This window comes from Gekko japonicus, unplaced genomic scaffold (assembly GCF_001447785.1).
Source record: "Gekko japonicus isolate JY-2015 unplaced genomic scaffold, Gekko_japonicus_V1.1 scaffold2494, whole genome shotgun sequence".
NCBI classification, from domain to species: Eukaryota; Metazoa; Chordata; class Lepidosauria; order Squamata; family Gekkonidae; genus Gekko; species Gekko japonicus.
Window position 1 is genome coordinate 245,312 of NW_015170349.1, and position 15,135 is coordinate 260,446.

At 50.9% G+C, this 15,135-nt stretch overlaps 1 protein-coding gene across 2 annotated transcripts; it reads right to left on the reverse strand.

The window, feature by feature from the left end:
• Positions 1 to 903: 903 nt before the first annotated feature.
• RBM7 (RNA binding motif protein 7) lies at positions 904 to 13,612 on the reverse strand. Of its 2 annotated transcripts, none has more exons than XM_015418200.1 (5): positions 13,445 to 13,612; positions 9,911 to 10,073; positions 8,627 to 8,729; positions 5,822 to 5,903; positions 904 to 2,156 (listed from the first exon to the last, which is right to left on the reverse strand). In XM_015418200.1, the coding sequence occupies exons 1-5, from the start codon at positions 13,538 to 13,540 to the stop codon at positions 1,779 to 1,781; spliced, it is 822 nt and encodes a 273-aa protein (XP_015273686.1). In that variant the 5' UTR covers positions 13,541 to 13,612; the 3' UTR covers positions 904 to 1,778. The 2 variants fall into 2 exon arrangements, with proteins under 2 accessions (XP_015273686.1, XP_015273687.1); XM_015418201.1 differs by having other exon boundaries at positions 906 to 2,156; positions 5,822 to 5,900; positions 13,445 to 13,610.
• Positions 13,613 to 15,135: the final 1,523 nt, after the last annotated feature.

Consider the following 15,135-nt stretch of genomic DNA (forward strand, 5'->3'; position numbering starts at 1 on the left):
GTAGTTGCTAGCTGTTGTAGATTTTTCCGGGTTGTCTGGCCATGGTCTTGGCATTGTAGGACCTGACATTTCACCAGTAGATGTGACTGGCATCCTCAGAGGTATAACACAGAAAGAGGGAGGACTCTCTGTGTCAAGGTGAGAAGAAAAATGGTAGGCAGGTAATTTATATCTACTCTGGAAGGTGGGGTAGGGCTGAGTCATTATCTTGTAGGTGTTCCCCAGGCTGTGGAACATGCTAATGGAGGAGCTTTCCTGAGGAGGTTCTTTTGCATATGGATTGGCTGTTTCCTGAGGAGGTTCTTTTGCAAATTGATTGTTTCCTGAGGAGGTTTCCTGTTTCCTGAGGAGGTCCTTTTGCATGTGGATTGGCTGCTGAAATTCTAATCTTATCTGTAAGTGCTGTTGTCAGATGTAGAGCCTTTTGTGTTTTTCAGGACAGGAAACCATGCCCTAAAACAAATAGGCCAGACAAACTGGAAAATCTACAACAGCTAATGAACTCCGGCCGTGAAAACCTTCGACAACAAATTGTAGTTGTTACTTACACACACATGCACACACATTCTGATTCAACGGACAAACCCCAGGGCAGAATGAGTTCCCATAAATCCTGGTCTTGGCCCTATAGTTAGATCAGACTAGAGATCAGTTCCAAAGTCAGGCCGTCGCTGTGTAACTAACAGTGCGATCGTGAGAAAAGTTACTCCAGCCTAAACCTATTGGCTTCAATGAGTTCAAGAACATAAGAACATCAGAGAAGCCAATGTTGGATCAGGCCAACGGCCCATCTAGTCCAACACTCTTGTCACACAGTGGCCAAAAATACCAGGTGCCATCAGGAGGTCCAGCAGTGGGGCCAGGACAGTTGTTTAGACTGGAGTAACTCCGCTTAGGATGCAGAGCAAACAGCAAAATGCTTGTTCGCGAGGGGAGGGAAACGGCCACAAAATACTTACCATCTTCCTGCTTTGCCTTAAATAAAGATCGTATTTCTCCGCTTTGTCTTACAAACAGGTTCTTTTTATTTTAAATACAGAAAAGGGACGCACAGAGGGATGCAGTCATTTCCTGAGATTTTTTTTAAAAAATCATTTACATTAGTCGAAAGACGTCTTGTAGGATACTGCAGGCTCATTCGATTTAAAAGACCAGGGGCTCCGAGAAAGCAGCTGGCAATATGGTTAAATGCCTCCTCTAGGACAGATTAGCAAGTCCTCCGAGGAATCCACTCCTCCCACCTCTCTGAGCGAGCCAGATCTTTCTTTAATACAACAACTGTTCAAAAGCAACATTTTCTTCCAAGAGGAAAACACTGACTCCAGCATTTTGACAGCCCATGGGGCGTTTCGCTCCATGGAACCCTGTCACAGAATCGCTACCCGCACCACCGTGGACGAGCGCTCTGTTCACAGGCTACAAAAATACCAAAAATCAATTTCAAAACATAGCCAACCAGACAGAGCGGTTTTCTTTTACTATAAAAGTACAATGATTCCTTTTTCTTATTTGTCTTTTTTTAATGTGTGGCACACCTCCCCCCCCTCCCCCCCCAATAAATCCCGAGGGGCAGGTTAATACAATTGTGACAAAGCCACCGCTCCCGAAACCATACTGCAGCTGATATTTGTAAAAAAAACGATTTTAAAAGGTAACTCCTGAAGTTACTGTCTACAAGCTTTCTGTAAAGGGGGGGGGGGGAAATCTACTTCTTCAAAGGAAACAAGAACCTAAACTTTCCCAAGGGAAGTTATTTAAAAATCCACTCCGAATACTAGTTAGTGACGCGAGGGGCGCCACTTGCCGTCTCTGCCGCTCTCCCTCCGGTTATCGTAGTCATGACTCCAGCCTCCATAGTTCCTGTCGTCATGGCAATACTCCTCCCGGGCGCCCCGGAAATGATGCTCGGACCCGCCGTCGCTGAGCCGCGGATGCTCCCGGCTGTAATGCCGGCTGTCGGCCTGATACGGGTGGGAGCCGACACGGACCTTGCGCTGGGCCGATACCCCCTCTGGGCGCCACGGCATCGGCGCGGCTGACGACGGGCTGAAGGTGTAACTCGGCTGGTGCCCGGGTGAGGCGAAGCCCGACGGCTCCGAATGCGGAGAGCCGTGCCTTCCGCTGTACTGCGACTGCTGCCACGCCACGCTGCTCATCTGGAAGGAGAAGCGCTCGCGTTAGGAAGGGGCATTCAGCCGGTCGTCTGGCAACCCAGGCGGCACCAGCTCCTGCACAGCTCGGCTCAGCAAGAGACAGGCCGCACCCTCGACAAGGCCCCTCCTGTCCCTTCCATGAAGCACTAAGCTTAGGCAAGTTGCCGAAAGGCTGCACGCCAGAGTGGATTACAGACACAGCAGCTGAACAAAGCTGAAGTGATCAACCCCCAGTGTCTTCACTTATGAGGAAAGGCTGAAAGAATTGGGTATGTTTAGCCTAAGAAAGAGAAGGCTTTGAGGGGACATGATTGCAGTCTCTAAATATTTGAAGGGCTGCCCTGTAGAAGATGGAGTGGATCTATTCTCTCTTGCTCCGGATTGCAAGACTAGATCTAATGGGTGGAAATTACAAGGGAGTTGATACCGGCTAAATATCGGGAGCAACTTCCTAACTGTACGAGTGGTTGAACAGTGGAACAGTCTGCCTTGGGAGGTGGTGGAGGCTCCTTCACTGGACGTTTTCAAGTGGAGGCTGGACAACCGTCTTTCGGGTATGTTGTAGGGCTCTCTTTCGGCTCTGCTCCTGCAGAGTGCAGGGGGTCGGACTAGATGACCTGCAAGGTCCCTTCCCACTTTCACATTCTATGATTTCATGATCCACTGTCAGAACAGAAGATCCCCTTTGTGACGCTCACCTTTTTGGTTTGGCGGCCATTTCAAAAAACTTAAACTGTACCCCTAGGACGTGTTTTATTTTTTGCCCTCAAGATGCAGCCAATTTACGGTGACACCGTATGGCTTTCCACCAAGAGACGTTCCGAAGTGGGTTGCGATTGCCTGCCTCTGCATCACATCCCAGGTATTCTTTGGCGGTCTCCCATCCCAACACCGACTGGGGCTGACCCTGCTTAGATTCCGGGATCTGACGAGATCGGGCTAGCCTGGGCCATCCAAGTCAGGGCTGGACATATTTATACCCCAAGCAAGATTCTAATGTATCTTGGTGTAGAAAAATGTCCCACAATAATTTTTATTTTAAAAGAATATGGTAGCAGAAGATGCAATTCCCTAACACCCAGGGCCTGGAAACACACTTACGGGATGCAGGAAATCTTCCCCCACCATAGAGAACAATGGAGGGAATGGGGGCAACCTGTTTGGGGGCCCGTAGAATTGGACCCCCTGGTCCAATGTTCTTGAAACTTTATGGGTATCTTGGAGAGAGACTCCAGCAGCTACCCGGCGAGTTTGGAGCCTCTCCCTAAAACCCCTCCCCTCCAGGCCCCAGAATATATCCTATGTTTTCGCCATTGACGTCAATGGCCCATAGGATATAATGGGGCCGAATTGCCGCCGAAATTCGGCGGAAGGCCCTTCGCCGCGTTCGCCTGCGGAACCCCCGGCCACGAGACGCGGCTCTGCAATTGGGAGTCCACCTGGACGCGGGCGGCCTGCCTGTCTCTGATCGCCCGGGGCCGAAGGGCAGTGCCGAGGCTTCCGCACCCGGCTTGATTGCCCCCCAGGAGCACTGGCTGTGCCCCCTTCTAGGTACAGGACACCGGGCTGGAGTGGAGAGGAGCCCTCCCCGGGGCAGGTCCAGGAGGCCCGTCCTTAAGTTCTCTTTGGAAAGGGGTTAGAGGAATTCATGGCGGAGGAGTGGGAAGGCAATCCATGCCTGCTTGGCAGGGGGCAGGATAAAGCCTCCCTGCACCAAGGGAGGGTACCTTTTCAATGCTTCCTCTAAGGGTTGCGATTGCCTGCCTCTGCATCACATCCCAGGTATTCTTTGGCGGTCTCCCATCCCAACACCGACTGGGGCTGACCCTGCTTAGATTCCGGGATCTGACGAGATCGGGCTAGCCTGGGCCATCCAAGTCAGGGCTGGACATATTTATACCCCAAGCAAGATTCTAATGTATCTTGGTGTAGAAAAATGTCCCACAATAATTTTTATTTTAAAAGAATATGGTAGCAGAAGATGCAATTCCCTAACACCCAGGGCCTGGAAACACACTTACGGGATGCAGGAAATCTTCCCCCACCATAGAGAACAATGGAGGGAATGGGGGCAACCTGTTTGGGGGCCCGTAGAATTGGACCCCCTGGTCCAATGTTCTTGAAACTTTATGGGTATCTTGGAGAGAGACTCCAGCAGCTACCCGGCGAGTTTGGAGCCTCTCCCTAAAACCCCTCCCCTCCAGGCCCCAGAATATATCCTATGTTTTCGCCATTGACGTCAATGGCCCATAGGATATAATGGGGCCGAATTGCCGCCGAAATTCGGCGGAAGGCCCTTCGCCGCGTTCGCCTGCGGAACCCCCGGCCACGAGACGCGGCTCTGCAATTGGGAGTCCACCTGGACGCGGGCGGCCTGCCTGTCTCTGATCGCCCGGGGCCGAAGGGCAGTGCCGAGGCTTCCGCACCCGGCTTGATTGCCCCCCAGGAGCACTGGCTGTGCCCCCTTCTAGGTACAGGACACCGGGCTGGAGTGGAGAGGAGCCCTCCCCGGGGCAGGTCCAGGAGGCCCGTCCTTAAGTTCTCTTTGGAAAGGGATTAGAGGAATTCATGGCGGAGGAGGAGGAGTGGGAAGGCAATCCATGCCTGCTTGCCAGGGGGCAGGATAAAGCCTCCCTGCACCAAGGGAGGGTACCTTTTCAATGCTTCCTCTAAACCGTGGAGTCTTGTGAGTAAAAATCCTACTTTGTGAGCTACTGGCATTAAAGTTGTGAATGAGCGATTGGGCTGCTGCATCAATTAGTTTGCTCTGGAGCCCTCCTTCCTGAGCGAAGGCAAAAATGTGTGTTGTTGTTGTTGTTCAGTCGCACAGTCGAGTCCGACTCTTCGCGACCCCATGGACCAGACCACGCCAGGCCTTCCGGTCATCCGCCGTCCTCTGAAGTTTGCTCAACTTCATGTTCGTTCCAGGAACGCGACTTCCCCTTCTATTTGCCAAGGAGTGATGGGGCCGGATGCCATGATCTTAGTTTTTTTGATGTTGAGCTTCAAGCCCACTTTTGCGCTCTCCCTCTTTTACCCTGAGCAAGAGGCTCTTTAGGTCCTCTTCACTTTCTGTCTAATGGCAGAATCTGAATCAGCCCGCAGCACCCCGAAAGGGCCATTTTCGGGGGTGCATAATCCGGACACAATGTTGCATTACTATATCACTTCTCCATTATTCTGTGTATTTCTCTATTGTAGTGTATTATGACACAAGATCTTCATTGTTTAACATTTTGTATTTCTTCTAATGTGGCTACTCTGCATTCGCTATTTTCTATTACATATTCTTTAGTATTTTGGCAATTTGTCAGTGGTGAGTCTGTTTACTACACTTGTCTTTGCCTTCTGTTACTGTGAATGCTTAATGCCATGCTTCAGGTCTTTCTGGGGGTTGCAGACTTTTAACATTCTCATGGCCTGGGTTACTTGAACGTCCCCTTTTGTTCGCTGTATGAGCTCACTCTGGGTAATCTGCCTTGAATCCCGGGGAGAATGTAAATAAACAAGCAACAGCAGGGGAAGGCTGACCTTGCAGCCCTGCACCCTCTTAACGCCAGCGTTGCCAGCTTCAGCTGCTCCCGGCGGCTCTGGCCCGATGCCCCCTCCCTCCCACGTGCCCCCTGGCTGCTGATTTAACGGTTCCTGTAGTTACAAAGCGCTCTCACCAATACTTGCCGCTGGAGGTTATCGGGAGACGAGAAGGACCTCTGCACCGCCTGCACGCATTCCACACTCCTCTCGTACCTACTAAGCAAAAGGCCACAAATCAGTCCCGCTGGAGCGTCCAAGGGCATACAGGGGCAGGTTTCCTGCGTGACAGTGAGCCATCGAGCTTCACCCATCCACACCATTCATGTCAGGAAAATTCAACCTGGTGGCATTTGGAATGGCATTTCCATCTGTGTAAGAAGAGCTGCCAATTTCTGCCGATTCTTGTCTCCCACTGCAGACCACCTCTCCTGCCCCCTACACTGTGCAGTGATGGCCACGAGAATAAACAGCTTTAAGAGGGGATTAGAGAGATTCATGGAGGAGAGGTCTATCAGCGGCTACCAGCCATGGTGACTGAGGGGAACCAGGATTTGACCGTTTTCTTGCTCTCTGATATTGATGCACATGTTACTAGCAGAATGGCTTTGTTTGCACTGGCGGCGAAAAAGATAAGACTGGGTCTAGGACTTACTGTAAGTTACTGATGTGCTTTGATTTATTTTGTGTTGTTATGGCCAATGGCTAAGACAATAAACTAAACTTGAAACTTGACTGAGGGGAACCTAAGCCTCTGAATCTCAGAGCCAGGAGGCAACATCAGTGGAAGGCCTCGGCCTCTACGCCCTGTCGTTGGTCCTCAGAGGAACTGGTTGGCCCCTGTGTGAGACCGGAGGCTGGACTAGATGGACCCTCACTTGTCTGATCCAGCAGGGCTCTTCTTAGGTTCTTATCAGGGGAAGGCCTTGGCCTCTGTGCCCCGTTATTGGTCTTCCAGAATCACTGGTTGGCCATTGTGTGAGACAGGATGCTGGATTAGATGGACCTCACTGGTCTGATCCAGCATGGCTCTTCTGATGTTCTTATGTTCCTTAGGATCTGCTGACAACCAGGAACAAAATTTCAGGAGGCTCAAGGGGGTTGCAACAGGGGAGGGAAGGAGGAAGGTCCCACCCATCAAAGTCTGTGTATGGCTGAAGATACACTGGGATCTTACAAGTATCTGTGCAGGGCTGCTATCCCGCCAGAAAAGAACTGGGAACTATTTTGAAAATAATCAGAGAGAGGCACATGGCAAATGCTGGCATGATGAACTATAAAGTATGTATTATAATAAAGAAGGAAGTAAGGGAGTGACTGTTTGCTTCCGCTTTGGAGACCGAGCCGAGCAGAGGAAAGAAGGGTAAAAGTCCGAGCATAAACAAATCAGTACTGCTTTTGCACGCAAAACGTGGAATGGAAACTGCAGAACCAGTAATCTCCTCGGATCCATCTGTGTACTCTAACTAGGTCAAATGTCCGAGCTGTCTCCCAACGTTACCTTGTGATTCTATGACAATCTGTTTTCAGTTTCAATTCTCTGCTACGATGGCTCTCCTTTCGGGGAGCAACCGAGGGAGGGGCTCCCACGTCAGTCAGTCACAGCCTTAAGGACTAGTTAATCAGTCGCAGCCTGAAGAATCAGCAACTTCATCATTTGTGTTTTTGGTTTTTTTTTAAGCCCCCGGAGGGGATTTTTTATTGATTTTTTAAACACTACAAAAACTAGAACAGAAAAAAGGGAAAGGGAAAACTACATATAAGGGAGAAAGTAAAGAACCCACTACTAACTAAAAACCCAAGAGAGGAGATCTCCAACTAGCTTTTTATACTTAATTCCGACTTTTCATCTTTGTACTTCTTATGAACTGCGTCAATCTTTTTACCCTTTTAACCATCCCCAGTTACATTTAATTGCCCAATAACATTTGTTTTTTGTACTGCTCATTTTTATATTTTGCATTTTCTGGTTAAGACGCTGAACTACAGACCGGAAGGTCTGTAGTTCACCAGTTCGAGACCCGAGTGCCGCGTGACAGAGTGAGCTCCCGTCTCTGGTCTCAGCTCCTGCCAACCTAGCCGCTCGAAAGCAAGAAACTGCAAGTAGATAAATAGGTACCGCTTTGGTGGGAAGGTAACAGCGTCCCGTGTGCCTCGGCGTCTAGTCATGCCAGCCACATGACCACAGAAACTTCTTCGGACAGCGCTGGCTCTTCGGCTTGGAAACGGAAATGAGCACCGCACCCTAGAGTCGGATTCGACTGGCTTTCGAGCAAGGGAAACCTTTACCTTTACATTGTTACGAAAGTGCCCCCAAAGCATCTTTCAGTAATATAAAAACATGGAAAAACCAGACAATTCAAATGCCATTATCACTCATATATGCACGTATGGCAACATAAATGGATCTCTAGAGTTGCCTTGTGGTCTCATTTTGTAACGGCCTTTCTTTCTGCTCCCCTCCCTCCCCCCATCTTCCACCCACGTGAGTCCACCTCTTCATGCATCGGATAAAGTGGGCTCGGCCTTATGCGAGCTTCCGCCACAATATATTTACTAGTCTTTAAAATGACGACACTCCTGCAGTTTGGTACTCTACTCAAACAGCGTCAGGAAGGTCTCAAATCTGCATGTCGATTCAGCTGGTTTTGAAAAGGGGTCGCAGCTCCCCCCCCCCCAAGGAAACCAATCTGTCTACCCATACATTGTTTGAGAAGCAAAGTTTCCCAAGGGCCATTGTAAAATCCCCTTTACGTTGGCCCACAGAAAATCATCCTCTTTCCTCACACTTGTGTTATTTCTCAGGTCATTTTCATCCCACTTCCGGGCACAGAAGAACTGTCAAGGAGGAAAAGGAGGCTCACACACAGAAGCCTGTGCAGAGGGCAGCCGCAGCATGCAAAAACGGCTTATCGTACCCACAAAAAAACCCCCACACGTACCTGTTGCAACTGGGCGGCAACTGTGACACACTGGAGGGGCTTCCATTAGCAGACCCGTGCTGGGAATAAGGTGAGCTGCCATCCTGAGAGGCGTGACTACTCCCTAAAGACGGACACTCGTTAAAGAAAACCCATCTCACACAAGTTTCCTCGTGCCCTGATGAAGAAAGAGCTGATGGAAACCAAGGCATACAATTTAATTGGCTGCAGAAAGGAGCACACCAGAGATCCTCTACAGTGCACCAACAGAGTTCCAAAACAAGTGTGCAACCGCCCGGAATACCCAGTGGTGAAGATGCAATCGAGATGCAACACCGCCGGACAGGAAGCCCGGCAGTTAATTGCAATCGTGTGCCAGAGGAACGAGGGCTCCTCAGGTGAGAAAGCTTGAGTATTCCCAACACACCGCCTAAATAATCCCAGCGCAACAGTGACAAGGGTGTTGCAAAGAGACGAAACCTGGCCGTTTGCAGGGAGCTACTCACGTGCTCAATGCAAACCAGGGCTCAGCCCCGGAACCTACTTCAGTCTTCAGGTTCAGTTCAGAAACCACTCGAGTAACACAGAATGATCTGGGCCATGCACGGAGTGCATTTCTTTATCATCAGAGAATTTCAGAATTCGCTCTCTCTTGCTTCTAAGCAAACAGGGTGGGATAGCCTCCCCCAAAACAGGTTGTTTTGTCTCAAGCGATTCCAGAACGTTTCTCCTTGAGTGCATTTCAGCACAATCACATAGTATGCAAGAGCTGATGATCTAGTCAGCAAAAACTGAAGATGGATTTATTTAGGACTGCATTTGGTTAAGTTTAGTAGCATTCCTGAATAAGTGATTTCTATTTTTTTTTTAAGGGGAGAGGTAATGTATTTTATCTTTGGTATTTTTGCATTGTGTGTATGTGCCCCTGTGCCTGGAAGTCACGGCGACCTCTGGCGACTCCTCCTGGGGTACGGAGGACATTCAGAGAAGTGGCTTGAGAGCCTGCCTCTGGCCTCTTGGCCCTGGTACCCTCTGGAGGTCTCCCATCCAAGTACTTGACAGGGCCGGCCCTGCTTAGCTTCCGAGATCTGATGAGATCGGGCTTGCGGGGGATCTCCATGCATTTTATCGATGTTTGTAAGCCACCTTGAGCTCCAGAAGGAAGAAAGGTGGCTAATATTTTAAATACATTTAAAAAAATAAGAATACACACTGTTAATACATAGACCACAACTTTAAACACAAGACAACAAGTCCTGCCCTTTGCCAAGTTCGGCTAGGCTGCTTTAAACATCCCACGGATACCTGATCGGAACTGAATTTTGAGAGGTCTTCCAAAAAGCTTGATCCCGTTGAGCAGACTCATGGCATAGGGGACAGACTCTTCGTGTTTGAAATTCACGAACGCAAACATCTTTGGCTTCCCATCCCTGTCCTTCGGGATCTTTACTTTAATGACCGGGCCTCCCTGCAAACCAAGGAAGAAAACACAGCTTTCTATTAGAAAAAAAGAGTCAGTGTGGTGTGGTGGTTAAGAATGTTGGGCTAGTATCTGGGACACCTGGGTTCGAATCCTCACCTGTGCCATGGAAGCTTGCAGGGTGACCTTGGGCCAGTCACATTCTCTCAGCCTAACCAACCATGTTTGTTGTGAGGATAAAATGGAGGAGAGAAGAAGGCCAAGCTGTGAGGGGTCCCCCACTGGGGAGAAAGGCAGGGAATAAATGAATTAACTAAAAAAAAATTTAGCCACATGCAGCTGTGCTGAAAAGGACAACGATCTGCTTGCAACAGAGGCAGACCATCACAGCTTAACGGTAATGTCAATGTGCTCAACGCTTGGTGTTTTATGAACCTTCTCCCCAAACCTGGAGAAAACAGTCCTGCCCTCCCCACTGGTGCAGAAGAGGTGCTGTAACAGACAAGACGGGTAAAAGGGCATCACCTGAAGGGGGCACAGGGAGGACAGAAAACTCCATGCTCTCATAAAGCTACAACTCCAAGCAGAAGGAAGCACAGTTTTATCCATGGGAAACGGACAGAAAGGTGATAAGAAGAGGAGGAGGAGGAGGTTGGATTTATACCCTGCCCTTCACTACCCAAAGGAGTCTCAGAGCGGCTTACAATCTCCTTTCCCTTCCCCTCCACACAACAGACACACCCTGTGAGGTGGGTGCGGCTGAGAGAGCTCTTTCAAGAACTGCCCTCGAGAGAAAAGCTCTGAAAGAACTTATGACTGACCCAAGGCCACACCAGCAGCTGCATGCGGAGGAGTGAGGGATCAAACCCAGTTCTCCCAGATTAGAGTCTGCGCTCCTAACCACAACACCAAACTGGCTCGTAAGAATATAAGAGTAGCCGTGTTGGGTCAGACAGATGGCCCTTTTAATACAACAGCCTGTGTCACAGAGTGGCCAAAACCCAGGTGCCACCAGGAGGTCCACTAACATAGCCAAATACTGGGGTGGTCCCACGCACAATGCCCAACACACCCTGCAAAGCTTCCCCCACTCATGTCAGGTGCCCCCTCCCCAAATAAGGGGAAACCTGGCTCCCACCACGGCTGCACACATCCCAATTTCAACAATGAAAACAGGGATCCAAGTGTTTACAATGCCAAATCAGCCTCACCACTCAGACGCTTGCCAGCACAGGCTTTGTACAGTGTCCAGGTTATGGCCAACACAATTGAGACAAGGGTCAGGTCCTCCTATCGTCCTTCTCTCTGATGACGGAGAGGAAGAGGAGAGGGCGTGATGTCTGAATCAAAGGAAAACTCAAGTTCGGCTGCTCCTGGGGTGACCCAGTTATGGCCAACACAACTGAGACAAGGGTCAGGTCCTCCTATCGTCCTTCTCTCGGATGATGGAGAGGGAGGGCGTGATGTCTGAACCAAAGGAAAACTCAAGTTCGGCTGCTCCTGGGGCGACCCAAAGCTAGTTATTCATTCTCAGTCTAACTTACTCCGCACGGTTCTTCTGAGGATAAACTGGGAGAGGGCAACCCCCCTGCACTTTGGGCTCCCCTAAAAGAAGAAAGGAAAAGCAGTTGTGAGCGAGCGATTTGGCTACTGCATAAATTAGTTTGCTCTGGAGCCCTCCTTCCTGAGCTAAGACAAAACAAGTGTGAGCTGGAGGCTAAAAAACGGTGAGCTGGCTCACACTAACTCAGCTTAGAGGGAACACTGGTCAGAAGACGCAGGGGTCAGAGTGCCAGAGTAGGATTTGGGAGAACCTGGTTCAAATCCCCACTCTGCCGTGGAAGCTCACTGGGTGACCCTGGGCCAGTCACACGCTCTCAGCCTTGCCTACCTCGCAGGGCTGCTGTGAGGATAAAACAGAGGAAAGAATGATGTAAGCATCTTTGGGTCTCCATTGGGGAGAAAGGCGGGGTATGAACAAAGCAAAAGAGATAAAGCAAAAATAAATGCTAACAAAGAGAGCACATGAGCATCAGGCCCAGGCTGGCCCATCTAGCCCAGTGCCCTGTCTCCAAGAGCAGCCAGCCAATGCCTCTGGGGAGACTGCAAGTGAGACATAATGGAAACAGCCATCTTCCACTGTCTGCTTCACAGGACAGGTAGTTTCAGTACACACGTCGAGTACGACTCTTCGCAACCCCATGGACCAGATCACGCCAGGCCCTCCTGTCTTCCACCGTCCTCCAGAGTTTGCTCAATTTCATGTTCGTTGCTTCGATGATACCGTCTAACCATCTCATCCTTTGCCGTCCCCTTCTTCTTTGACCTTCAGTCTTTCCCAGCATCAGGGTCTTCTCCAGGGAGGGCTCCCTTCTCATTTGGTGGCCAAAGTATTTGAGCTTCAGCTTCAGTCTCTGGCCTTCCAGGGAACAGTCAGGGTTGATTTCTTTTAGTATCGAGTGATTTTATCTCCTTGCAGTCCAAGGGACTCTCCAGAGTCTTCTCCAGCACCATAGTTCAAAAGCATCTATTCTTCAATGCTCGGCTTTCCTTATGGTCCAATTCTCGCAGCCATACATGACTACTGGGAATACCATTGCTTTGACCATGCGGACTTTTGTTGGCAGGGTGATGTCTCTGCTTTTTATCATGCTATTTAGGTTTGCCATCGCTTTCCTGGAGAAGACCCTGATGCTGGGAGAGATTGAAGGTCAAAGAAGACGGGGACGGCAAAGGATGAGATGGTTAGACAGTGTCATCGATGCAACAGACATGAAGTTGAGCCAACTTCAGAGGACGGTGGAAGACTGGAAGGCCTGGCATAATCTGGCCCATGGGGTCGCGAAGAGTCGGACTCAACTGTGCGACTGAACAACAACAACAACACACATTTTTGCCTTCGCTCAGGAAGGAGGGCTCCAGAGCAAACTAATTGATGCAGCAGCCCAATCGCTCATTCACAACTTTAATGCCAGTAGCTCACAAAGTAGGATTTTTACTCACAAGACTCCACGGCTTAGAGGAAGCATTGAAAAGGTACCCTCCCTTGGTGCAGGGAGGCTTTATCCTGCCCCCTGGCAAGCAGGCACGGATTGCCTGCCCCCTCCTCCGCCGCCGCCATGAATTCCTCTAACCCCTTTCCAAAGAGAACTTAAGGCCCGGGGAGGGCTCCTCTCCACCCCAGCCCGGCGTCCTGTTCCTAGAAGGGGGCACAGCCAGGGCTCCTGGGCGGCAATCAAGCCGGGCGCGGAAGCCTCGGCGCTGCCCTTCGGCCGCCCGCGTCCAGGTGGACTCCCAATTGCAGAGCCGCGTCCCGTGGCCGGGAGTTCCGCGGGCGAAGGCGGCGAAGGGCCTTCCGCGCGCGGCCCGGCCTCGCCGCCGCCTCCTCTTTCCCCCTCCCGGGCCATGCCGGGCCGTACCTGGTGGAAGAGCTCGAAGAGGAGCTCCTCGGTGACGCGCGGGTCCAGGTTGCCCACGAAGAGGGTCCGGTCCGCCTCGGCCGCCGCGGCGCCCATCGCCTCCCCGGCCAGCCGTCTCGCGGCGCATGCGCGGCGGAGGCGGCGGGGGCCGGGAGGGCCGCTTTATGCCCTCACAGGCGCGACGGCGCAAGCGCCAGCCGGCTCTGGCGTCAGGCCCGCGCGTGGCGCGATGCGCGCGCAGCTGCCAGTCCGGTCCGCTTCTCCGTGGCCTCATTCGCTAAGCTGCGCAGGCGCACCCGGATCGTCGCCTGCAACGAGCCGTCGCTCGAATAGTCTCTGCGTGGAGTTGCAGAAGACATCCGGATTGTTATTTTCCCCCTATATTTCCCCCAGGGTTTTCATTAGGGAACGACTTTCCTTGTGCTTTTCCTCGCCCATAGACCAGAATTTAGTTTCCATCGGCGAGCGAAACGCATCAAAACCCTAAGGGTGCCACTGGACTCAGACTTTGATTTACCCCTTGCAGCCCTTTGCTTGAGTCCAGTGGAACCTTTAAGAACTGTTTTTTATGAAGTCGACTTGCGCATCTCCCAGTCAGTCGCGTTTATACCCCCCCCCCCTTCATTGCCCTTCGCTTAGCCAGGTTTACAGTCCAGATTAAAATTGGAGAAGCTCTGCTGGTGTGCCCCCCCCCCTTCCCAAGCTGTGTGAGGACCCACTTGTACGAATGCCCCCACTGTGGCTCTGTGTGAGTCCCAGTTCCGTGAGAGGTGAGACCAAAGACTTGGGTAGAGATGCTGCAGTGAACCTCCTTAAGAACATAAGAGAAGCCAATGCTGGATCAGGCCAAAGGCCCATCCAGTCCAACACTCTGTGTCACACAGTGGCCAGAAATACCAGTGCCACCAGGAGGTCCACCAGTGGGGCCAGGACATTAGAAGCCCTCCCACTGTTGTCCCCCCAGCACCAAGAATACAAAGCATCCGTTAACCCAGACTGAGAGTACCTGTCTATACCTTGTGGCTAATAGCCACTGATGGACCTCTGCTCCGTATGTTTATCCAATTCCCGCTTGAAGCCGTCCATGCTTGTAGCCACCACTACCTGGATAACAGGCAGTCCTGTTGTGTCTTTGCATATTGATATTTGAGTGAATGCCCCAATCTCATACTCTATGCACGTGTGTGTTAAGTGCTGCCAATGGCCCCAGCAAGGGGCATTCAAGGCAAGTGAGAAGCAGAGGTGGTTTTGCCGTCGTCAACCTCTTCAGAGACTTCCTTGGCAGTCTCCCTTCCAAGTAACGACTGTTATGTATTGTGCATACATGTCTGAGCTTCGTCTGCTCAGGAATCTAAGGCTGGTATTGTAAAGTACACATTCTGATTGGCTACTCTGCACAGTAGACCAATCAGAACCCAAGAACGGTTCTGGAGGGAGCTGAGCCCATTGGTCTTTATGTTAATGTTATGATTGGTTCTTAACTCAACAGTGGGCGTGGTTATACAAGCCGGATAGTTTAAAAGAGAGCCTGTTGCGCTCATGTTTTTGTGTTGTTGGGGGAAAACATTGGGGGAGCGGTGGCACAGTGGGTATATCCCACTGTCTTAACATCTAAACTGTATTGGTTCAAGCCCCGCGCTGGTGTGAGCAGCCAGCGAGCGATTAGAAAGCTTTGGCGAGTAGATAAAATG

Excerpts from the sequence above, each read along its gene's own strand:
- RBM7 (XM_015418200.1), bottom strand. The coding sequence starts at position 13,540 with ATGGGCGCCGCGGCGGCCGAGGCGGACCGGACCCTCTTCGTGGGCAAC. Across the intron at positions 10,074-13,444 it reads TCTTCGAGCTCTTCCACCAG|GGAGGCCCGGTCATTAAAGT; the intron begins GTACGGCCCGGC and ends CTTGGTTTGCAG. Across the intron at positions 8,730-9,910 it reads CAAAATTCAGTTCCGATCAG|GGAGTAGTCACGCCTCTCAG; the intron begins GTATCCGTGGGA and ends GTCCGTCTTTAG.